The 26,181-nt window shown below is 42.7% G+C and overlaps 1 protein-coding gene across 1 annotated transcript in view; it reads right to left on the bottom strand.

The window, feature by feature from the left end:
• PLOD2 (procollagen-lysine,2-oxoglutarate 5-dioxygenase 2) overlaps positions 1-13,645 on the bottom strand; it is a gene marked incomplete at its 5' end in the record, with an annotated part of 56,774 nt that extends 43,129 nt beyond the window's left edge. Inside the window, 3 exon segments of the mRNA XM_059822853.1 lie at positions 13,244-13,424; positions 13,426-13,509; positions 13,511-13,645. Of these exon segments, the coding sequence (XP_059678836.1) occupies positions 13,244-13,424; positions 13,426-13,509; positions 13,511-13,645 (400 nt within the window).
• Positions 13,646-26,181: the final 12,536 nt, after the last annotated feature.

The following is a 26,181-nucleotide window of genomic DNA, read 5'->3' on the forward strand; positions in this document are numbered from 1 at the left end:
CGGCTACATCTATTTTAGCTGCAGCCACCCACAGTGGCCCTGCTGTGCGGAGCAGGTTTGGTCCCATGAAGAGCCCTGCCAGGGCAGAGGTTCAGTGCGGCACCAGAGCCCTTACCGCAGGCCGAGTCGCATGCTAACGTCACACGGAGAGGTTGAGTGACTGGCCCAGAGTCCCCAGCAGCATCGCTGTGCCGGCTCCAGGGCTCCAGCTGGGCAATGAAGACCTAGGCGTAGCAGCGGAAAGCTGACTGCAATTACTCAGACCCCAAGTTACCACTGTGGCCCGGTACTCCCCAGCAAGCAAGCCGCAAAATTCTCAAGTCTTTGCAAAATCCCCACGATGAATTGTAGCTGCAGCAACACTACTCCTGCTTCACCACCTGCTTTGGCACAAGTCCCTGCCCTGCCCTCCACCCAGGTGTCTGCCCTAAGGAGCTCTGCTGTATGGTCTTACATGTAGATTTGAGCTATCCAGTTTCTTAAGTCTGACTTTCCCCCTCACACGAGGGGACAAATACACACTCTTAGTAATATTTCCCAAGGAACAGTAACAGCATCCTCAAAATGCAAACATATATGAAACCAAGAACACAGCAGGTGGTCACAGCCCTCCACACTTGCAGGGTACTGGGACACCGCAGCGGGTCCGGGCTGCCCGGCAGGGCTGGGCTCCCCCGGCACGCAGCCGGCCAGAGGCATCTTGGCAGTCACTGGAGGGGATTACCAAGCTTGGCATTTATTTCCACAAGTAAAGTCAGTTTGTGTAAAAAGGAAATATAAACCCTATACTGAAGTTCAACAGGAATGCATGGAAAGAAAAAATAATCTCTGAAGAGCTTCATTGCAGGTATAAGGTTGCTGAAGTTACTGGAGTGCAATTATGCCAGAAGACAGCTTTCCGATAGTTATGTTCACAGAACAGCTGTTCTGTTTTGAAAACAAGCCTGAGAGAGCACGTGTTTGGCCAAGAAAAGTATATCCAGTGACAAACAGAATTCATTCTTACATGCAAATTAGGAAACCCTTTAGCACTCAAGTTGTGAAAGACAGCACTGCATATAGAGCACACATGACATATTAGGAAATCTAATGAAGGTTTATCAAAATATCTCACTCTCTTACTCAATCTTGTGCTGCTACCATCAGGGATCTGAATGCATCATAAATATTTATTTCCAGAAATAAGAACTATAAACCAGAGCCTTTGTCTTCAGTGAACTGCCTGGCAAGGTCTCAGCCAGGAATTGCCATGGCAGGACTGCTTTAAGCAGCAGTGACCTCTCTCCGTGTACCTTGGCAAAGTAGTATGCAAAGAACTGCAGTCATTCCTCACACACCCACATGGTTCTTATTTATCTTGAGTGAACACTGACAGAGATTACTACATAATTTCTACCAGGGGTTGCGGGCACCAGTACAGTAGCTTCAGAGCAGCCAAAACTGAGGATATTGCTCACAGCCACACAGGAGCTGTGAGCTCCTGTGAGGATTCAAGTACCGTGGACTTCTCCGGAGTAGGAGTGAGCTGTAAGATCAAAGGACATCTGTGCATGGTACCCCATTACGCCATTAAAATCTATCTATCTTTAAAACGAGTGGCTTATAATGGTAAACAAATGATGTTTGGTTCCTGGAATACAGTTTTACCCATGTTCTAGTGTCTACATAAAACACTGTCTACTTTCCCATTTGCAGATTACGTCGCACCCAGAACCGCTCAACGGAGTAACAACTGTGCATCAACCTCTCCGTTAAATGAAAAGAGATGTACAATTGCAAAATAATTCACCAAAGGTTTCCAGCAAGCGAATAAACAAGTTGCTAGAGATCATGGAAAAAGCTTGGGAACTGGAAGCATACTAGGAATACCTCTGTGGATTTTAAAAAAATAAATAAATAAAAGAATACATACGCACTGTCAAAGAAAGGTCAGGTAGTAACCCTGGCAGTGATCTGCATAACCTTAATCTAAGGCATAGACTGGGCAGATACCTGGAAGAGAAGATGGATGAGAGGGATACCTGGAAGAGGCACATGGATGTAACCAAGCCCATTAGCTAAGCTATGTAATTGTGCCTATTACTATGTCTCCCCCATCTCTGGAGATGTGGGAGACCAACAGGGTACAGTTTCCTCCCAAAAAAAACCCACACCACACCCCCCAAAAAAAAACCCCACAAACAAAACAAAAAACCAACCAACCCACAGACTGGATTTAGCTTGCCTTTACACCACACAGGAGCATGCATCTCCATCATGGGAGAGATGCACTAAAGCACAAAACAACTGAAAAAGTGTTTTCAGCCTGGATTCCTCCCATCACACTTCAAGAGCACAATAATGAGGAATGTTCAAAAGTAAACTGAACTGAGAAGTAGCTGTCAGAGGGACAGTAAACAGCCCCAACTAACTGCAGATTTCGGATGGCATTTGAGATATTATTTACTGTTTCCACAGATTAACTGTTCAAAAAAAAAGAAAGAAAAGGGGGAAAAAAGGTTGTTTGGTTTTGGATTAACATTTTCAATATGCCTGTTTATTTCCAAGAGAGACAACCTACCCATGTATAATCTTCTCAAATTTATGAGTCCTGACTTGGCCATGCCACTTCCCATTCCAACTCCTGTACTCAGCCAGTAACGGGAAGGTGAACTAGAGGAACTCTCCTCAAGTTCTATTTTCCTTCCTTATGCACCTCACCTAAAGCACATACTCCATCAACAAAATCCATGTTCTGAAACTTCTAAAGTAGTCTGAGTTAGAAACAAAATGTAATTAGCAGTTTCCTTGACCTTCCTATCCACTCGGCTCCCCTAAAAGGGGAGTATTTCTGTGCCTGAAGGAGAAATCACAGTCCTCGGCTCTGCCCTCAGTGTAGCTGCTTGCACACCAGAAGCTCCTGGTGGGTGCTTTCCAGCACGTCACCAGCCCTGTTTGGAGAACATGCCATTTTAATATCATTGCCCTGATAAGCATATTGAGTACAACATGTTTGAGTCAGCAAATAAAAGGATAATACTGCAGGTTGAGCTGTGGGCAGGTCAGCTTACAGTATGTGAAGGCATGACCCGTATCTAGGATTCAAGATCTACAGTTTCTCATAACTTCATAATAAAACTGATAAATTTTGGAAGAACGAAACTTTAAATTCTATTTAGGAATACAGTGCCACTACACAACTAACTGCCTATAATTTCTCTAACAGATAAGTTTATTTCTGGAAGATATCCTGGAAAATGTAAAATACTCTACAATATCTTCTGAACAAGATGAAACTTCCTGAGATCCAAAAAAAATGGCTGACATAAAGCCTGTTGGAAATTATCTTATTTATAGGCTCAATTGCCATTTCCTCCATAAAACTGAACAACATAACAGTCTGAGTTCCCATTTAATTGCAAAACTGAAAGAGCTTTTAAAAGAGAATGCAGCACGAGGTTTAAGCCCACAATAAAGAAAGCATTCAAAAAACTGAAATGGATCATTGGGCTACACAATTACTGTACGAAGTCAATACAGTCATGAAAACCAATTCTCTTCCCACACAGTTTTGATAACTTTACTAAAACCAATTCTTCCATATGTTTCCAAGCTGTGTTGAAGCTCTGCAGACAGCTAGAGGGTCACCAATGGTGCCAACAGCAAGTTCCTTTTCCTATTTATATAGACTCAGACCGTATGTTCAAAACCCAAAAAACTGTTAAGCCAACTAAAAACCTGAAATATCAAAGAGCACTTTCAAAATCCAGATTTTTAGCACAACATGATCTTCCACTTATCACTCAAGAAGGCAATATTAGACTTCTCAAAAAGGAAAATTGATTTATCTTGCCCTCTATGAATAGGGGTTACAGCCTAAACTTAAGATTCTACGTCAAATGGAACTTTTGAAAATCCTCATACTCTGAGAAGATGTCAAACAGCTGGAGACAGGAGAAACCCATCATATAATCATGGTTACATTGCATAAGTTATACCTACATACATATACTTGGTTCATGTAATGCAGCAGCAAACAAAGACAATCTTAAGTACACAATGTGAAAAACATATATATCTACCCAGTGTCAGTTTATATGACGTACATATGGTCAAAGAAAGTAGTAAGCCAACAGAAGAATTTCTGGTCAAATAAAACTTTTGGCATGAAGAGGGGAAAAAGACAGAGCCATTGGACAGCTGTTTATTTTCCCCCAGAATTCTTTAGAAACACGACAATGTGTTGAAATAGCAAACATGGTCATCTTCTTTTCTCAGAAAAGAAATGTGCATTACACTCCAGGAGTGGGAAAGATGACTGGTGCATAAACAGTACTACTTCATATTTCGAAGTTCTGGGGTTTTTTTAATCTGATCTTTATATTATACAGTCAACTTCTGTTCCACACAGAACACTTTGCTGCATGCCTCCATTCATCCCACAGCTTATTGAGGCAGTCTGGTTTCAAAGTCCCATTAACCGTAGCCATGATCACCTTGTAAGATCGGATCCTCTGCAATTTAATAGCATGGTTGGATTGCTGTTAAGAAGTGTCCTTGGAGGGGAGACAAAATATGCTTGAAAAACTCATGTAAGATTGGAAAATGATAAGATTTAAAATAAAAGATTAAATTAGAATTAACAGATAGCAAGTTAAGAACAGTCATGGGTTACCAAACACATAGTACATACTGATTTCCTATACCAATACCCATTCTTGTGTGACAGAGAGGGATTTCTAAGAACCAATGCTTCAAATAAATTTTAAAAGGCCAGATTTTGAAGAAGCAGACCTTCCTGTACAGACCTCTTCTGAAAGTTTGGTCTGTTTTCTTCTGTATCACAAACCTCCTGTTAATCACTGCACTTCAATACTTATATGTCTCACTGCAAAATACAAAGAGCAGCACTAACTTTATTTATGTAATTTCCAAAAAAGTACGAGATTCTTCTTGGCTAGCTATTAGCAGACTTGTACCTTCTCTACTTTAAACCAGACATATTAAAGCAAACTAAATAGAAGTTTGTCTTTTGATGGTATAAGCATAGTTATCGCAGAACTAATGTAGGTACACAGGTATCACCTCTGCTACCATGTGATCCTCAAAATGGTTCAACCTGCAGGGAAAAAAAAAATACTGCTGCCAACAGTTTATGACCACAGCTTGCATTTATGATTATCAGGGATCACTCAGTGCATGTGCTGTCCATGCATAATCCTTCCTGTGATCCTCCAGGTTACTTGCAGACCTTGCTGAAATGACAGAGCAATAGCTATTGGTATCAAAACTCCCAACACTGTCCCGAGCCAGGGAACAGAACTAGTTAAGGCAGGAAGTTTTCAGAAGCGGGCTAGGGAAAGAAATATAAAATGTATAATTTCCCCATTTTGGCTACTTTTGAATAGCTGGTACTGTTGCAACTTCCTCAGCCACAATAAATGATGCCTGTTACAGGGTTCTCCCTCTTCTCAGGTCTTTTAAAGGAACAAAGAAGCTGTGTTAGCAGAAATGTCTGCTTATATGAAGCAAGAGCTGCTCTGAATTTTCTCATAATATAGAATTTATGCTAGATTAGCACTTGCTAACATACAGCCCCTGGACAGGACACTAAAATTTTCTTCTCATTTTTTCTCTTTTCTACTAACTGAATCCAAACTGAAGTTTTCCAAGACTTAGACTTACCATTCAAGAGTCCCATTACTGTTAAATGCCATCTGCAATCTAAATCCATTTATGAAGAGTTGAACAGTGCTGTAGCAACTGCGCATTTCAGAATCTAAAGTTTGTTATAAAAATACTGAAGATTTCTCATGCAAAGAAATTCTCCCGTGCTTTAATTCACAGCCCACAGGGATGTGAACAGGCATTTCCCTCTTCCATGCATACTGACTCAAACAGCAAGCCTGCTGAGCTGCTGCTCTTTTATCACATCATTTCTGATGTCACATAGATACAGCGTCTAAAATGTTTACATGGAAATCATCAACTGTTGAACAGAGGCAGTTCTAAAAAAAATAAGAAACCACCACCCACAAACTATCTCTCTGTAACTATTTTTCTGTATATAAACATATACGTACACACACTTTCAGACAAAGATTAGCAGTTACTCCCAATATTAATACACAACTGATTTCAGAAAACATTTGAAAGCTGATTCTGTCTCAAGTCCTAATCTACTTTCTTTTAATTTAGTAGTATTGAATATAGAGTCAACAATAGCTCATTAAGACCTGTATGTGCACTCATCAATCACCCACGTCAGTCCCGAGTGCAGTGCTGGCGGGTGCTCAGGCCCGCACTCATTCTAAAGCAAGATTTCCTCCTTTTGATAGCTGAACAAAACCAGATACAAGCAGCAGTAGTCAAGAGTTTTTCCATCAGCTTCAGTGGACTTGGACGAGACCCTGTTTACTGAATCAGTTATTCTGTAGTAAAGCAAAGATAAGACGCATTCCTTAGTTCCCAGATAAGAAAAAAATTAAAATCAACTGCTTGTAAATGACATCACTGCCATGCATGAAGCAACTCCTCCAACAGGAGCTGCCTAACTTCCTGACAAGTGGGGAACAGATCAGGTTACAGCTGTTTATTAGTGCCCAGATAGCAATCAAACCGCAAAAATCTTCTTGAGAGTAGGAGAGGACGGAGTCACGGCACAGGCTGGGTCTTGCTTGAACACGCCGATTGGATGGCCCTGCTGTAAACTGTCATCGGGCTGTGCAGCTGAGAGCAGGACACAATTAACATCAGCTGTCTAAGTGAGAAAGTTTACTCAGCTTCTGCCTTTTAGTAGCCTTGCCCTCTCTGTCTCTCTCATAAATATGTATCTAGAGAAGAGCATGCTTCTTCTTAAGCCGTTGTTTAGCAAATCCAGCTGTTTAAACAGAAGCAGTCACACACAGCACCAGGCATTGTTAAACTCTGTTTTCTGACAGCTAATCAATGAAACTCAGCAGTTAAGACTTGAAATAACAGTTTCTCCCTAGACTAGTCTTTGCCTAAAAAAGGAGAAATTGGAGCTGGAACTGAAGCCGTCCTGAAGATGCACAACTGTCCTTCATGCCTGCACCATGGTTCATGTTGTCAGCGGACGCTACCACCCTGATCAGTCAGTTGTTTTGAAAAAGCTGCCCTACAGCTTCACATCTGGCCCAATGTCCAGACACTGGACATGTAAAATTCTCCAAACAGAAACACGGGCCACGTAACCCTGGAAGGAGAAAAAACCATACTTTTCAAAGATGCCTTTTCTGTGTGAACAAGCAACTTAAACTCCACACTTGTGAGGTACAGGGAGTGCCCTGCCTCGAACGATTCAGTCCTTCAAATCATGAAATAGCATCAAAAACTTCTGTCCTACTTCTGACACAAAACATCATGACATGTCATGTATGACATATATTTCAAGATGCTTTTAACATCAAAAACCTGGGCCAGCGACTTCAATTATTAAGTTTATGGACCTGGTTCTGCTCTCACACCAACACGTGTACAATTGGTTTACAGTGATCTTAAACAGAATTAGTAAACTGCTTACGAGGATAGCCTACGGAAACACTTTGCTGTATTAAAGTTTCATGTGAACTACAAAACTAAAAGGTAAACAATCCATTTTTACTTTAAAAAAAAAAGTAAAAAAATTTACAAAAGTAATTCTATCAGATACTGATTATTTTCTGCAGAGCTGATTTCAGTGAGAACCCCTAATAGGCTCGTTCAGTACATTAACACTTAGACCCACAGGTACAGAATTAACTCTCAGAGGAACGGCACTTAAATGCCAAACCGACTTTTGTAAAAGATTTTCTGTCTTTTTTCCTTACAGTTTGTTTGCATTAATTACAAATACTGCATATGTCAGCTTTAAAAACATACTTGGAGTTACATTGCAAGAATCAGTACTACCATCAAAAAGGACTCCCCACCCTGCCATTTCCCCCCCCCCCCCATATGTATTTTCTAAGAAAATCCACAGTGGATCAATAAATTTGCAACTTGTCCAACAAGGAACCCTGGAATACTTTCAAAGGGCAGACCATAAGTGCTGGTGAGCCAACCACTAAAATAAAGGGGCGTTCTTCAGAATTGACCTATAAATTTGAACGTATGTTTTAAGCCAAGGCAGAGTTCTACTGTTTAGCCTTAAACTATTAAGGAAATTGGTCTGTAATTACTTTGTACTCCATTACAAAAATAGTAATGTCGTTTAAAAGAAGTTATACAGTAATCCACAGTATCTTTAATTTTGGTTCAAGCAAAACCAGAATGAAGTGATCGAATATGTCAACTATATAATTTGTCAATAATTTAAATATTTCAACAATTAGTAAGTACCTAAGCTTCTGCTGTCTCAATGCTCAGTTGGAACCAGTATCATTAAAATATTAGATAAAAAAAAGGCACACAGGCATGCACACACACTGAGAACATGAAGAAGCCAGATTACTCTGATCATGAAATAAAAGATTTACTCTGTTTCTTTAGTGGACTTGTCATTTGTTTGTTTTTCCTTCTACTACAAATTGTAAAAGGAGTTCTAGCGCCTGGAAGAAAAGATATCTGGGATGAAACAGTAACTTTACATATTTAGTCTCCTCGTGACCAGTATAATCCATAGTTTGAAAACTGAATTCACCTTAAGGAAATACTCCAGAAGCAGTTCTATTAAACCACCTAAAGCCACTGTGCGTGCAAGCACGTATTCTTTGTTGGTTAAGTGTCATTTATTCTCTAGAGCTACAACATTCCCACACATACAGACACATTCCTGCTCCTGATCTGTTTGGTCAAGTTGTGTTTTGTGCTGGAGGGAACCACGCTCTATGTTTAAATGAAGAGGGAAAAAAATATTCTTCACTTTCAAACTTGTTCGCCTTGCAACTGGTCCCTCAAAAACTATAAAAAACTGACATTATAAATGAACACAAAAATGCCCTTATTGTGACCATACTTACTCTTCATGACAAAGGAATTCACTTGAGCAGCATGTCAGGTAATTTGTATTTCAGACTAGCAGCTCTACACAAATTGAAAGATACTGCTTTTGATTACACAATGTGATAGTACTAATTCAACAGACAAATAAGACATTTCCCCATGAAGAGACTGAGTCACTTTTGCTTAAGTAAGCAGCAGTGAGGGGAAAAGCCAAGAACTTGGGCATAAATCATGACTCTCCAGAATATGCCACCAACATAAAGAAAACTTCAAGAAATAATCTCTTAGTTTAGATCCTTGACAGGAACACATTTCACACAAAGTCGCCCTAGCTTAGATAACCACGGTGGTCATTTCACTGTATGTTTACGCTGCAATTTACAGCATCATATATGATGATAAATGTCACAACTGTTTTATTTTTTCCTGTTTTAATTAGAAATGCATTTTACAGTCAAGGCAGCAGTGATTCTATCCAACCCCACTGCATATCGCAGAGGGAAGCAATGTCACATCCACCACTGTGGTCTGCCTCCACAGCCTAATTATTCCCTCCACCTTATGAAAGAAAAGCCTGGTCAAAAAAACCTCTAAAATATTTTTCTTTTATTTTGCAACAGAGACTGGCATTGTGCAGCCTCTAAACCAGATGCTACAAAGAACTCAGACTGCCAACTTTGGGTGTCTTCAAGGATGAGTATTTTCAAGGGAAAAATACGTGGCAGAAGAAAAACTTTGCCATTTTGCACCTCCACTGCCACGTTCACTTAACTTTAACTAATTCCCAAACACACACCCCCACCCCCCCCCAATTTATTATTCACCATTTATTTCAAAGCTGGAGCCTGAAGGTATCTACGCAAGTGATCATTACCCATCTGAAGTGGTGCACACTGATGCTGCACGAATTCCTAAATACCTCCCGGGGAGTCGGGATGATGGTGTCCCCGGGACACGGGTAACCCACACACTGTCTCCTGCTGGGTTGGGTCCTGGGTACATCACTCTGCGCCTTTACCCTTCACCCGTAAGGGGCATGGCAGCTTTTTCGTACAGCCCTCACCAAAAGGGCACAAAACTCCCAAGAGACCTAGAGGAGGTTTTTTCCCCAACACAGGTTTACGTAGCAGTTTTAGATACTGTAGTGACAAGATGGGACACAAGTAGCATCAGTGGAGAAGCAAGAAACAGAAGATCAGGCAGAGAGACAGAGGCAGGCATAGAGCGCTGTACTTACGGCCTCTCCTCCACCAAGCAGGCTGTCTCTCAGTACTTCTAGTAAGTATGTCAAGATGCTTCAATGACCAAATTCCCTTGTTTGTGCACCGCAGGTGCCTCAGAGCAAAAGGCCTATCAATCGCTCACTGTCACTCACAGTGACCATTTTGGCTGAGCCCAAAAAAGTCAACAGAAATGGCAATAGCGCATGCTGTATCTCCAAGTGAGTCCTTGCGCAGCCAGACCAGTCAGCAGTTACTGGTTGAAGCATTTGTGAGCAGCACCTGATGGGCGGAGGAGAGCCCGCTGACTCAGAGCACTCCCACAGCCCGCCCGGCTGCCCGCGCCTCGGGGACGGGCTGGCTCTGGAAAGCCACCCACACTGCCAGGGCCCTCTCCGTGACAAACCCCCTCCCACCCCTCACGTTTCAGGAGCGCATACAGACAGCAAATAACCACGGGACCCACCTCAAAACCTGCCTGTTTGACGCAGTTACAAGCTGCGGCCCCAACACCTCAGTGCAGCCTCGCTCCAGCCGGCCAAGTCCCCACAGCTGCTCTGGGGAGCAGACTCAAGGTGTCGAAGCCATTTCCCGTGCAAACAGCTGATTAATAAAACATTTTTGGTGGGAACATCATTTACATCTGTTGCCAAGAGCAGTGCCTGCTTCTAGCACAATAACAAATGTCTTTTCCACTCGCTCTCTGCGCGTTCTGGACTGCATTACATGATAAGCAACACGCATGCAGCAAGTATGGAGCAATGGAAATACTTTAACGCTGTTGTTTTAACACAGCAACTTTTGTATCTTCACCATACAGGAGTCAGTGTTTCAGAGCTCAACAGTGCTCTTCTCTGTGACTGCTTGAAACACAAAGCTGAGGCAAAGGAGCGCAGGAGGGATTTCTGCAAACATGGTTTGCCACAGGGCCGTGCTGACTGCTCGTTGCTCAAGTAACCACTGCTGTGCAACAGGCAGTTCTCTTGCTATAACTTTTCCAAGCCTTTCCCAGTAAAGCAGTTAAGTCTTATTAAGAAATAAAGATGCAGTTCAGCAATCAGTTTTAGACACTCTTGTTACAACTTATTTCTGAAGCAAGCAACATTAGCAGATCTCTAAAATCTGACAGTGGGTCTTTGCATGCTGCTTTACACCACATTGCACAAAGTATCAAGAGACCAGAAATTAAAAACCCCACCTCTAGAACTGGAGGCACCCTAAGGTCTGCCCCTCTTCAAGTAATACAGCACAGAGTCAGGGAAAACATTTAAGGGTTAAAACTGGAATAAAAACAAGTAACAGCAGGCAGCGTCTGGGGTCATGGAACTACTCAAGGAGCGGTTTCAACTCAGCAGAGCCTGCTACAATTCAGGCTACTAATGTTTAAATTAAAAAGAATTAAGATTTTCCTGTGTGAACACCTATATATAAACATATCAGTGCTTTCTACCATTGTAATTTGTGTAGCATCATTTTTATTATTTATATAGATGTAGCAGTCTGGTTTTGGTTTGCTGAATCATACAGTGCTGTCTGGACTACACACTCTTTGCCTCTCGCACCTCTGAACACCAGCAGGATTAAAGAAAAATCCTTACCATGGCAGCTATTAGCTTACATCAGCTTGAGATCCCACAACTCAAGCACATAGTTAAAAAAAAGCATTATTTGAATGGATATTTTTGAGAACTGCGATTGCGATAACTGATTTCCAAGGGAGCCTGACTTACAATCCCACTGCCCTGACTACAGACACAGGAGCCCAACATTTTACTCCAAACATGCCCCGGTAGGCTGCACCTCCGAGGGACAGTGAAGGCTCAACGGTAACGCTCACATGCCCCTGACAGACTGCGAACTACAGTGCACACCACAACCTTCAGAGAAATCCTCTGAACGACTAAAAGCAGCAAAGCATTAAGAAAACTGGAAATGAGAAGCGTATCGAGTAGAGTCTGGTATTCATTAACACCTTTTTTTTTTATTTAAACACTAGTTATCAAGCAAGTCAGCAGTTTTCCTATCAAAATTAGAACTTGCTGACAAAACTTGCTTCTCAAAAAAAGGAACTTCCTTCTGCACAACAGAAGAAAATTAAGCTAGATATTAAAAGTAACTTGATTACACTCTTGAGTAAACAAGCCAAGAAATGAAACTATTTTGGATTTCATGTGGTAATAATCTAGTGGGATGAAATACCTTTGTATGCCTAAAATAGAAATCACAAGTACAGATTCCAAAACAGTATTAGAGCAAGAAATATGTTTTGGCATATCGTTGGACATACATGTGCTTGGACACCTCTCCCTGAGGGAATTTCCTGTACACATTCTTTTGTTTTACATGCCGAAGATAGAAATAAATTTTATCTTCTGGTTCCGTGAAACTAAAGTGACTACAAAAGGCAACGAGCAAAAAGCAAGCAAGCCTCTGAGGGACGGGAAGGGGCACTGAAGTCTCCAGCTGACTTTTGCATGAAGTAGGAAACTTCATCAGCGGTTGCTACAGTTTAGGGAAGAAGCAAGTGGCGCTATGCTTTTCCCAGCTTTGGAAAAACATGTTCATCCACACCTTGTCTCAGGGAAAGGGAAGAAAGGGGGGGGAGGGAAGGAGAAAGTCAGGGAGACTCACTTCCCAGAATCTTTTTCAAGGGGAGTTATGCATCTATTTCTGTATGACTCACTCCGGCGGGTTAAAGCACTTTCAACCAAGCACTTCCAGCTTCCTCTCGAGAGCAACCTGGGGAGCCCTGCCCCGGCCGGGGCCGCTGCCCCCGCCCGCACCGCCGAGCCCCCTCCGGCGCCCAGAGCGGCGTTTTAAAGTGCGGGGCGGAGGAGGGGGATGGGAAGGAAAAAAAAAAAAATCAATAAATCGGGAAAGCGGCGGTTCCCAGCCTCCGCGCAGGGGACGGGAGGGTTCTCCCTTCCTGGCGGACGAGGCACAAAGGCGCCGGTACCGCCCGGCCGGCAGCGCATCCCCGCCGCGGCCACCCTCACCGCGCCCGAACGCACCTCCCGCAGGCGGCGGGACCGCGGGGGACCGCGCCGCGGGGCTCCGCCATCGCACCCCCAACCCCCGCACTGCCCCGCTCCGCTCCTCACCTGCGGGGCCGGGGCCGGGCCCGGGGCGCCGCTCCGCCGCCACCGCCGGCAGCGCCAGGGCCAGCAGCAGCGGCAGGAGGAGGCGCGGCGGCCGGGCGCCGCTCCACGCCATCTTCCCCCACCGCACCCGCCGGCCTGCCGCCGCTCCCCGCGCCGCCAGCCCCCGAGAGCAGGGGGGAAAGGGGGCGGGGATGGAAAACGAGGGGGAAAAACCGGTGGCTGGGGATCGGCCGCGCCCGGGGTGCCGCTCCTCCTCCGCTGCGGGCAGGAGCGAAGGGCGCTGCCGCCCGCCCCAGGCTTTATACGACGGTGGGAGGACCCGGGCAGTGAGGGCGCCCGGCGGCGCAACAGGAGCCGCTGGTGGCCGCTGCGCCCGGGCGCACGCTGCTGCTGCTGCTGCTGCTGCCGCCGCCGCCGCCGCTGCTGCTGCTGCTGCTGCTGCTGCTGCTGCTGCTGCCGCCGCCGCCGCCGCCGGGGGAGGGGCGGGAGGCCAAGACCCGCCTCGGCCTCCGCCTCCCGGGCCGCCGTCGTAGGTGCGCGGCGCTGCAGGCGGCCGCCCGCCGCCGCGGGGATGGAGCGGGCCGGGCCGGGCGGCGCGCCCGGGAGTGCGGACCCAGCAGCCGCCCCGGGTCGGGTCTGGCTCGGCTAGCGCCGTGCCTCCGCTCTCCGCACCTGCTGGGGTGCGGGGCCGAGTTGGCGTTAGCGACCCGCGGCTGGAGGCGTTCTCGACGGAGCACGGGGAATTGTGCTCACCTCCCCCTCAAAACATTTTGTCAGTGGTTTCGTTGGCCGCCATTACGTCCCCATAAACGTATTCCTGAAAATGTAATGATTGTGAGCAGCTGAAGCCGTTACTCCACGAGCCGGCCGAAAACAAGCTCACCTTTTGCACATGGGCATAGCACTGTTGGCATCGGGAGCGCGCTGCGCGTCCGATCTGCTTGTGAATGGCAGACCTGTCAAACACTCCATCATTTTATCATTCCGATTTCCATAAAGGGACACAGTTCATTTGCCTGATCTTAACACACAGAACTGTTGCACTTTAATCGTTCAAGAAACACCCAACAAATCACCAAATTACTGAAAGCAAGCATGGTGATGATGAGGGAGATGCACTGGCCCACCTCCCCACTTTTTCCTACTGCGATACAAAGTATATTTGAAAAAATACTGTAAACAATATCATAAACGTTGAAAACTCACGTAAAATTATAAAAGCAGATGGCAGTCTATTGGAATCAGTGTAGATGTACACCTTGGAAATATTATTTGAGGACCAAAGGCATAATCCAAAACAAAAATTAGTGCTGAGAGCAGGATTCATGTATTTGACATCCACCTATATAATCTTCAAACAGACACCTCATTTTTTATCCTAAATGTCTCTATGGGCCTAACAGATGTGGTTTTTTGGAGCCACACTGGAAAGAAAAAAAGGGGGAAAGAAGGGAAAGCTTGACCTTGGCTACTGCAACCATAAGAACTGCATGCTTTTCTTTGGAACCCAGAGCAGAAATCAGAGCCTGCATTACGTGCCCAGATGCTTTTATGGTTAATCGGGAGAGCTCATTCATTCTGGACCAGGCAGCACAGACAGCAGGGAGGGAGGTAGAGTAAACCAAAGAAAAAGATGGGGTCCTCAGTCCCGAGGAGCTCCTAGAAGAGAGAAGGCCCAGGAAAGTAGCAATTGGGAAATATGAAAATGCATTCATGCAATGATGAAGCTGCAGTTGCCAACTATAGGAGAAACAGAAAAGACCCTCCAGTTCTTGGGCAATTACTCATGACCTACTTTCTCCTGCCACCTCTGTCAGGCACGCACAGATTCACCAGAGAACAAATATCTTTTGAACGCAGACACTATGACCACATTTATGCACACATCCATGAACGGCCTCTGCTCACTCTTCCAAGAACCTGCCCTGCTGCCGCTAATCAACTTACGTCGGTACATAGACTGCATTAGCTGAAGCGAGCAATGCCATCACTGGGATGATACTGCAAGTACTTCTGTCTTCATTTTTTTAAAAAACAGGTTCAAGATTTCAAGTAAGAAATTGGACCTATGAAAAATGAAGGTGGAAAAAAGAGTTACTACGTTACAACTATAGTTTTAAGGTAGAAAACAGGTAAACAAGCATTTCAAAAGAGGTCCTCAACAGATCGAACCTCACCTCAGATCCAAACCAGCTTAACAGTAACACTTCTACTTGGAGATACAAAGAAAGTGTAATTACAAACCTGAAAAAATAAGAACTCATCAAGAAGGAAGGAAATCACAAGAGACACGTAGAACACACTTAATACCATCAAGCATGCAAGAAATGACAGACTACTTCAATAAAGTCTGAGGGGAAAAAGACAGGACTGTTGGGCACCATTTCAGAATACCATGGAGATGATGTCATGGCTCCCACGGACAGGACGGGAAGCAGACGATGGTTCAGCCCTGAGAATTGAGAGTAAAATCAGCAGCTGAGTGTCACGTACATACACAGTGCTCAGAGAAATCACAGCCTGGCACCTCAACTCTGTCAGAAGCAGCAGCTAGTTTCACCAGAGACTAATGCACAGGTCCTAAAACAGCACCGGTAGGTGGAAGCCAACGGCAGTGAAGAGGAGGGAGCATCCAAGAGAAATCTTAAGAGGCATTTTGTTATCAAAAAGTACATGTAAACAATAGCAAGGAAGAATGAAAAGAATTAGTGAAAGAAGGCTGTAAATATGCAATAATGAAAGAAAAGGAAATAGCTGGCAAAGACAGATTTCTAATGTATGAGGAAAATGGTTTGAGAGAACTGTGATACAAACACAGCTCCTACCTGTAAGTGCAAGCCCAGACTTTGACTAGAAACTTCTACACTTTCTTGTCATTTTCCTTGGTCTCTTGAAAGCTAATTTAATTTTCGACTGTTCTTAGGAAATGCAAGCTTTGCCCCCCGAGAGAAAACAGAGCTGAAAGCTACCCAAAACACTGCTTTCAGTGACAGATGTGGCCAAGACATCTCCTATCCCCAGAGGCTTCACTCAGACGCTGGCCGATGGAAGGGAAAATGCTTGTGAAACTTAAGAACTGAGCTCTGCCAGCTGCACAGTGCCCAAGGGCTCTGTCTCGCCCTGCCTCCACAGACACTTGGGTTAGAAATGCTACTTTTGTCAAGAAATACCAACTTCAAGGCTTGAACTGGGAGCTGGTGGTCACCAGGGTCTTCATCTCTCCTGGTGCTGTTGCAAACTGCTTCAGTACTGTATTACTGTTATGCTGTACTCAACATTTAAATCTCTGAACTGCTAAGTAGGAACTTACCCTCAAATCAAAATAATTTTAAATAACAACATAGACCATGTGTAATAGAATGTGCAATTATGCACATTATACTACAGAGGTTAACTCCAGAAATAATTCCTACAAAAGTCCCAAGAAACAGTCTGACATTTTTGCTGTTGTCACTATTTGCTCCTTGGACTTTTGACTTTATCAAACCTTCTTCATAAGAATAAAACTTTCCTTTTCCTCTGCAACAAGGCAATTTCTTCATGAGAAATGACTCAGTTCGGTTAAACAGGGATGGAGGAGGGGAGAGAGTTCATTACTGTTAGTTGTGGGGCTCTGAACATGGGAGCCCAAGGAGTTTTCTTGTTCTACAACTCCAGCAATAGTGAGCAAAACCAGAAAGGGAGCAACTGCAAGCAGTCCTTACTTCAGAAAGTCACTATGAAAAGTGATTTACTGTAACCTCACAATCAGTTGCCAAACTAATTCCCCCCCCCCCCCTCCCCCAAGACCTAGTGCATTTTCAACAGTTCAGCAGCAATACCTAGAATTCAGCTGGCAGATATTTGGACAAAATTCTACAGGACCTCTGCAGGAGACAACAGCTTCCTGAATTGTTAGTAATCTCCATTCCTTCAGGACGTCTGTATAGTTCTTTTGCAGTCTCAGTAACTCCCTGTCTGTACCTGCCTATCCCTACCTCTTTTTCCCCGCCTCTTTCCTAATTGTCTGTAAGAAATCATCATGGGGTTGGCAACTTCCATCTTCCCCAAACCACCAACAATTTTATATTTCAACATGCATATAGCTGGTGCCACATGGACTGCAAACATAGTCCATGGCACGGCCCGTCACTGCAGCCAGAAGGAGCTAGGTCCCGTCGTAGGAATCTGCCTTCTAAACTACAGAAGCTTCTTACAAGAGACCTTTTTCACATCCTCTAACTACTCTTTGTTTCACTGTCTTTAAGAAGAACACAGTCTGTGCTCCTGCTGTGCTTTGCCTGTCCTTGAACTCACCTCACCTTGCATCTAGGCCTCAAAATCTCTTCTTTTAGTCTGGAGCCCCACTAGAATACCTTTTCCACAGATGCTAAAATGGAGCAGTGTTGGTCACATGAACTTCCTTCCCTGATCTTGCAACACTGAAATTGTTCATTATACAGTAATAAAATCAAAAGAAAAGAAAAGAAAAATAACAAGATTGGTCTGTGGAAAGCCATGAGACAGAAGAAATTGTTGACGACTCACCAGCAGCAGTATTCGAAGAATTAAAAAAAAAATCATCATGCAAGGATCCCAAGTCCCCTACCTCAATAAAGAACATAGAGTTTTCTAACAGATAATGAATTTGACGTATAACAGTCAAAAGTCTATTTTGTCTGGGCAAAAGTCAGTCATTCCCCATGTATTTTCAATAGCAGCAGTTATTAGTCATTTGTTCTGAAGAACAAATTAATTCCTCTCCCATTCTATCTTAGCTTGTCCCCTCAAATATCTTCCTAGTTTCATAAAATTAGTCCTCTCTTTGTGTTACAGAAGATATTCCATAGCCCTGTGATTTCACTGCCTGGGTCAAGTGTATACAAACTATAGAATTAAACAGAAGTTTTTGGCTTCATGTGGTTGTATCAGTGATCTAATTTATTATATCAAAGTAGTAACCCTGAGTTTAGCTTTGAGATTAGATTAGTAAAACACCTTTGAGTTAGTAAGTCATGCTTATTTTTTCCAGTTAAATGATTTACCTTGTGTAATTCCTAAAAAGAAAATACTGATTTTGAATTGTAACTTCAACGTATCTCACTATTTTACACGAGTCGGGGGTAGCTGAAAATAAAAGTTTGTTATTATAGAAAAACACTAACAGAAATTAACATTCCAAAGTAATAGAAAGCTTAAAAATCCCTTTTCAGTCATAGGAAAAAATGTTCTTCAGATATATTTTGTTTAGATGCTCATGGCTGTTTTAATTTGACCTCAAGCCAATGAAACACTAGAACTAAACTAGAATTAAAAAAAAGAAGTATGCCTATTTTTTGCAAAAATACACCAACATTAATGTAAAGGCCCATCTGGCAATAATACGGCATTAAAATGGGCATCATATTGCCTGACTTAGTATGTATATGCGAGCCTTTAATAAGGGCCTCTTAAGTACTTCAACCCTAATAAGAAATCTTCCATAGACATTTTATTTCCAAGGAATCAGGCTAAATGTTACTGAAATTCTACTCTCACTGTCTGAAAATAGTTTCTCTTTGGTTGCCTCCCTTTAATTTTTCCTCAACTTCAATAAAAACATTTCTTTGAGTTGCCGCCCCAGTCTTGTTATTATGGGTGTGATCCAGCCTGTTGCCAAGACGTGCTGAGCACTCCTCAGGGGTGCTGACAACCCACTGATTTCAGCTGATGCTCAGCACCTTTCGCTATTCAGCGCAGAGTGAATCCTTTGGGCTGTAGTCATAGTTTCTTTCCCAAGCCACCCAGCCAGAAATTACTTTGCTTCATTCAGTCATTTACAGTTACAGCTATAAACAGCCCATATGAGCAAAAGATTAATACTGTTAGCAAGCATTTCCAGGGTATAATCAGCTGTCATCCCATAATTGCTCAAAAGATTGAATGAGTGGCTTTGAAGTTACAAGGAGAGTTACATTCCTTTACTGAGACTGAGCAGCAAGACACGGATGCCCATGAAAAGACGTGCTAATTTTTTGTCTGTGGTCCATCCTTGGGTATTTATGACATGATTGCTCCAGCCTCAAGGTCCTATCCTGCACTGCAGAAGTCATTGAATGTCGTAAGAGAATAAATCCTGCTGACCTGGACTTAAAACAGATGTTTTAGACCTCCGTCACTGCTTCTGGTGGACACAACGGTCTGATCCCTATTTTTTGCTTTCATTGCATTCACTTTTACGTGATTTATATAGGCACAAGAAACTGAGAATTAAATCCTGCAGAGTGTAGCTTGTAAACCCTGCTGATCAGGGCTGATCTTGTAAAGATTTCAGTCCCATCACCCAATAAACTATAAAATGCTTCCCAGAGCTTCAAATGAGAGGTGTTGAAATGGACAATTAATCATAATGACTTAATTTAAAGTCTTGCTTTTGTTATAGTTTAGGGATGCAGGAAAGAATATAATGGAAAAGGAACTGACATTCAAGAAAACTGGCTGAAAGAAAAATAATTTTAAACATTTACTGTGGAATTAATAAGAACTAGTGGAAAAATGCGTTTATTAAATTGTCCGAAGCTGGGAGTCTATGTGAGTGTTTGTGTCTATATCAACAAACCATCGTAATGTAAAAAATGTTCCTCTGAAGTAAGCCTGTGGTGTTAAACAGACTGAAGTGTGTCACATGCATGACCAATAGAGGAGGGGAGGTCAGTATGTGTTTTACAATAGTTACCCTAAAGCCTACTTTTTTTGGTGATTTCAGAAGCCTAGTGGAGACTTCTAGAGTGGCAATTTGGGAAAACCGCTGGAGCAGAGAAGCATGTCCCACAAGTATTCCCCTACGGGAAGACATCAGGTTTCATATTCTCTGTTACTGGAATGGTTTTGGTCGAATTTTCTTTTCCCGCCCCTGCTCTGGGAGTTTTATGACTCTTCTGCCTGTCCACAATGATCTCATTCGCTTCAGCTGACCTGTATAAGGTAAATAGAAACTGCTGCCTGACAAAACCTAATTTTGACAGGTAGGTCTTTTTAGTAATTTAGTTTGATTTATAACAAAATTGCCATTAAATTAGTCTTATGTCCTACTTCCTGTATGATCTAAATGAGGAATCCCAGATGGCCCCAGAACAACTTCTGGCAGCATTTCTGGAGCGCTGGTTTCGAGAGAGAAAGAAAGTGGATGGGCTGGCCGTTCGTTTGCTGCTGCTAAAGTTCCCTTGCACAGAGCCTTTCAACTGCCACTTTTCAGCAGGCATTGTGTGAAAGAGCGACCACAGGAAAGGTGAGGAAAAGTTAAGAGCCACAGATCTTACTTAATATACTGCCTCTCTAGTTGGTCAAAATATTATATGGCTTTGCAATACCTAACTATTCTGCCTCTTGACAAGAAAACCTTTTACAGGGGAAAAAGAGGTGGCAGCCAATAAAAACAAGGTGTGGAAAGTAAAAATACTATCTTTAAATGAACAGTTAAATACAGTTACCAGGAAAGTTGAGGTTGTGAGCAGTGTCCCTGACACGAGCAAAAAAGCAAGAAAATCTCATGACCGAATTAGTAGCAGAATGTGCTTCTAAGCACACATTAGGAGCTAAACAGTGCCTTTGAGGTTTTTTTCCTCATCCTCTTCTCCATCTTGCATTGCATGTGCACACGGTTTTATTTGGTTAAAAGGGATATGAAGGGAGGTTACGTTCAGACCACTACTAGAAAAGTTCCTCTGCAGAGCAGGGGTCACAACCGTTAACCCACACTAGTGTACTTAACCACTTAACTCAGTGACTGGTAGGGCAAGTGTGAGAGCAGAACAGATTCAGACCTTTAACACTAAAATGGCCAGGAGTTACTGAAGCAATGAAAAAGTTTTAGGTTTCGGGCTGTGTACTGTGAAAGTAAAATGCATTCAGTCTGGATGCTTCTTCTTGATTGTACTTCGTAGGCCAGTGAGCAAAAGCACGCATGCCTTTTTTTAAAGCTGGAAGCTTGACTGTTCTCAGCTTACTCGGGAAGGGGCACAGAGGAGGCAAGCTTTGAATAGCAGCATAGTTTTGATAAATGTGATCCACTCTGCATTCAAGACAACTCACCTACCTGCTCTTCAGGGAATGACTGGAATAAATTGAGAGCTTCCAATAGATCCTCAAGAGGGCTCTTTTCAAAAGATTTGGAAATTTAATTATTTTTTAGCATATCACTCAACAGAAGCCAGAAGGATGGCTACTTTGAATCTTTAAAAGAATTCCTCAGAGACTGCAGCTTATGCTTCTTTAGTTTGGATGCTCAGGAAGATGAAGTCTCTAGCTAAGATAATTCTGATGACTTGTCAAGGTTGGCAAAACCTGACATTGGCAGTACATCTTGCTCCTGTAGTCTGGGCTTTAGGAGGGTAGTTTCAGAGGTGATCTGGCTGCTTCACTTCCAGATAATCTGAAGCCTGTACTGTTCAAGTCAACATACAGATTGATTCTACATTAGGCAATGTGATGGAATGAAAGTCCTTCCTATTTAAAGAAAACTAAACAAACTTACTTTATGTATCGGAAGGAGGCAGCAACCTCCTCCAGAATGGGGAGGAACATAGTGATGAATAAATAGCAGGAGTCACAGGTAGCCCAGCAGTGCTCCAGCACTGTGAATGGCCATTCATAAAATCCCAAGCAGAATTAAGAAAGTGGCCAAAATTGCACATAGCCTGAGCATCACATGCTGACAAGCCTGGGTCACTGTTGTCTTCGGCTCTTCCCTCTTCCTCAGTCTTTCTTCACTCCATCAAGAGTAGTATATAAGGCTGTAGCCAAAATCACTTTCGTAGGGTTTAGGAGAGTAGAAATCACAATACTCAACCTAATAGTGTCCTCAGATAAACTGTGCAGGCAGCTTCTATTCCAGGGTACCTAAAGGAGGAGGGAAACTTGGTAAGCACAGAGCACGCATCCCCAGGACACTCCTAGTAAATGGCCAGGTAAAAGCCATCGTATTGTCATAGCAAGGAAAAGGGGTAGACACAAGTCCCCTTTCCTTGTATCCCTGTACCAAGGTAAGGATATTCTTGCCTTTGAGATATTTACATGTTCTTTGATGTAGCCAGAAAGAAATAAGGAAAACCTTATAGACTTTATATCTGACTCTGGCAGGCAGCTACCTAGCAAATTATCACCTCTGCAAAGCCCTTAATCACAGCAAAGGCTTATTAATGTGGCCGTCTCATTGTGCTTACATTCTGCCTGCTAGAATTCAGAATTCTGCTGAAATGAAGGCCTGCACAACTCACTGTGGCTCAGCTGTAATGCTCCCCACATGTAGTGGGGAATATCAGTATTACTTATCCTTGCATTTGAGTTGCCAGAGTGGGATTTGTACACCTGATTAAAAAAAAAATAGTAATACTACTCTTGTTACTCTGCTTGGAAAGGCTATGTAAACATTTGCGTTAAGCTACTAAGTTGTTTCTAACCAGGTAGATTTGATGCAAATTATTAACAAAAAATATCCTTTATGCCTGTCATTTTCATATTATTTCCCTTTCATGTATCCTGATTTTCAGGATGCTGCTTCTTCACTTTTTCTACCAAAATATGTTCATGCAATGTAGCCAGAGCTGTTTTAGTACTGTATTAGCTTAGTCTCCATATAAAAGCTATGCAGGTCCATACATATTTCATTCGCTGTGTTTCATGACAGGGACATGTGACTGTCTTTAGCTCAGTCCCCTTTTTTTGTGCATAATCTTTTGTTCCGCCAGCTCTGTGAGGAGATGACTCAAGTGTCTCTAAGTCCGTCAGTCTGCTCCAACCTGGAACAGTGCTCAGAAACATCAACACGCCTTTCCAGCCCTTTGGTAAACGCATTCAGCCATGAGTACGTCATTCCCAGTCATGTGGCCTTCATCTTTTTTCCAAGATCCTTTTGAAGTTGTTGGTTCATGAGATGCAAGAATCAGATCCCAAGACTGTCAATCACTTAAACCTCTCACTTTGGCATGTATTTTTATGCTAGCCAGTTGGAGTGTTTGTACCTAAACTGAACACAGATTGAGGGAGTTGTTGGATCAGGCTCCTGGAGGTTAGTGCCATCTGAAAGATTTAAAGCTGCCAGATATCACAAAAGCCATGGTTTCCAGTTCTCAGAATACTGTCCATGAAAGTAATTTTGAAATTGTACTGTGTGCAAGAAACTAGGAACTACTACAAATGTTATTAGTTTCTCATCCAAAGGCAAGGCAATTTTTTTTTTCAACCTTGCCTTCCTAAATAGCACATCCATATTATAAACACCTTTGGAAGTTTTTCAAGATAAGAAGTGTTTAGTGAATGTCTTTCCTCAGACAGGAACATTAAGTAATCCCAGTAGATAATCACTAATTTGATTTTATTGTTGTTATCAGTTTGATAAATTTGGTATTGTTTGACTCCAGAGGAGCGTCAGACACACTGTGCACAGCATTGTAGTGACAGTCTGCAAAAGCCTACCGAGTCCTACCTGTGCTAGCAGGGGACTAGCAATCTGAATGATGATGTTGAGACTATTATTAAATATTTACTGAGCCATCAGGACTCCTCAAATCACTATATAAAGCTGTTGTGAGATATTAGTATTGCCACAGGCTATTCGTGTTACCCAGTTTTAAGGGTCACCCACCTAAAGATAATAGTGGTAACCTCCCCAGCTTTCTAATCCAAAGAATAAAAAGCACTTGCTCCCAAAACAAATATAATCTTTAAATTGGACCATGCTTGAAGTAGCTACCAAAGCCAGAGAGAGCACTATGATGCAATTTCCAAAGCAAAATGAAGACAAGATAAAGGCAGAAAAATTCCCCTCTAAATCACAGAAATTAAAGAAAACCCATACACCGCTAAAGCCAGGCTTCTGCAAAATCTCAATTGCAGCGTCTTTCTCTTTTTGGTACCTTGTGTATCTTTTTCCAAATCAGTGTCAGAGAGGATGAAGATTCTTGTTGTTTTAGTAAGAGTAGGCCATTTAATCCTGCTCTTCCTATCTTCCTTCTGCTGTTCGTGAGCAGCCCAGCTTGCTGTATATCAATATGGATTTGTTCTGTTGAATTATTACAAATAATTCTCTAGTTCTCAAACATAATTCTACCATTTTATCCCCCTTGTGCTCTAGGACTATAATTGAGATGGCTGATGTTGCAGCTGAATATAAGCTTCCATAAACAACTCAACTGCACGTAGGCCATCCACACACTTTTTCCACTCTGGCTGTTTCTCCCTGCAGCCAATTGGGGAAGATGTTTTGTCCATGACTCTGCTGCAGATTACTCCACATCAGACCAACATCTGATTGGAGTAAGGAAAAAGCTACTGGTTAAATATCCATGATTTTCAGCTGGCATGCCAAGAGCCTCAGACGAGATGCACTCCCTGTCTCTTTTGAAACGGATCAGCGCTCCCAGGCTGACCTTCAAAGCTGAGCTCCGTTTGTGGGAGTGTGTACTCTTCACCTCTCAAAGACAGGGAACTTATTGTAGCACTTGAAATTTTACTGGCTGTGTTTGCTTTTCACACAGTGCAGACAGGGGATATTAGGCAAGGATTTGCTTTACAATCACCGTTTATATCATTTACTCTTTTTCTTTTCACCCCAGAGAAAGCCTAATCTTTTTCCCATGGAATTTCTCTTAAGTGAGTCACAGAAGTCAACTGCTGCCCAGGCACTTACAGGGAAGATGGATTTACATTTTATGCGCATTTTTAGGAACGCTCTTCTGTCACACCATACATCTCAACGACTAAATTAGGTCATTCCTTTGCTTTTTTCCTCTTTGCATTGTAGAGGAAAATAGATGTGATTTATTGTCATTATGGACTGTCATTATGGAGGAGGCTTGATTCCGAGTTTGTCCATTCACTTCTAACTCCACACAAACCTCAATCTGTGTTTCCCATCATTTTGGGGCTCCATAACCAGAGAGCATGACTGGGCAGAGAAAGGCTTTGACACTTTGGTGATTAAACATTTAAAAAACACCTAATTTAGATGATGGTGGATGACAGCAAGGAAGCAGCATCCCTCTGTGACGTGGTCTCCCCCACCCCACTGAAAAATATTTGGCAGTCAGCAAAGATTCAGAAAACAGGTACTAGCAAATATGCTTTGTTTCTCCACATATGCTGTGCCTGAGACGGCTGTTCATGACAAGTGACTGGGGGACAGCTTATGTCACTGGCAACAGGACCTACAGCCACTCTGCACAATACCTTGGTCCTTCCCAGCTGCCACAAGATTGCGCCATATAGCAGTGCTACAGGGAACCCTGTGCTTTTTCAGAGGTGATGGAGGAAGCAAATACTGCTTTTAAGGAGATGATTCATGTGAATGCTTTTCAGCCTTCTACAGATTTTAAACTTATGGAAAAAATTCTTAATCTTGCACTAAAACTCATTCAGGAGTTCATATGCAAACTTTTAAACCAAAGTAACCTTTTGCACTAGTCATCTGCTCCATTATTACCAAGGAACTGACAGGACTTAGAAGAAACTTAGTTACTGCTCCACAGGCACAGAGATCTCCAATAAACAGGGCACTGTCTAACTAAATCTAATACAATCAATAATTCAAGTATCTTAATTTAGAGAATTCCATCATATATGAAAATATAAAAACCTTAAGCACAAAATTGCTAGATTAACAGGAGCATCTCCATAATTCTATCTGGCTGCTTTTTTTTCTTTCTTTTGGGAGAAAAAAAATATAGTTTGTGTATTTTAATGTGAGAAGAGACATTTGATCAGCTGTTCTGACCAGAATGTCACACTCGTTGTATTCGTCTTAGGTACCCTGTTATTACAGCCAAGAACATGAGTTAGATTAAAACATTTTGGTCCTCAGCAGAGTAAACTGCTGACGCCATGCTGACAGCCTGTTAACAGCAACCAGCTATTAGTGGAATTGCTGTGGGAGTTTGTAGGAGGGCATTTGCAAATGCTTTATTAATACAATTTACCTCAGCAGC

This window comes from Gavia stellata, chromosome 11 (assembly GCF_030936135.1).
Source record: "Gavia stellata isolate bGavSte3 chromosome 11, bGavSte3.hap2, whole genome shotgun sequence".
Lineage (NCBI taxonomy): Eukaryota > Metazoa > Chordata > Aves > Gaviiformes > Gaviidae > Gavia > Gavia stellata.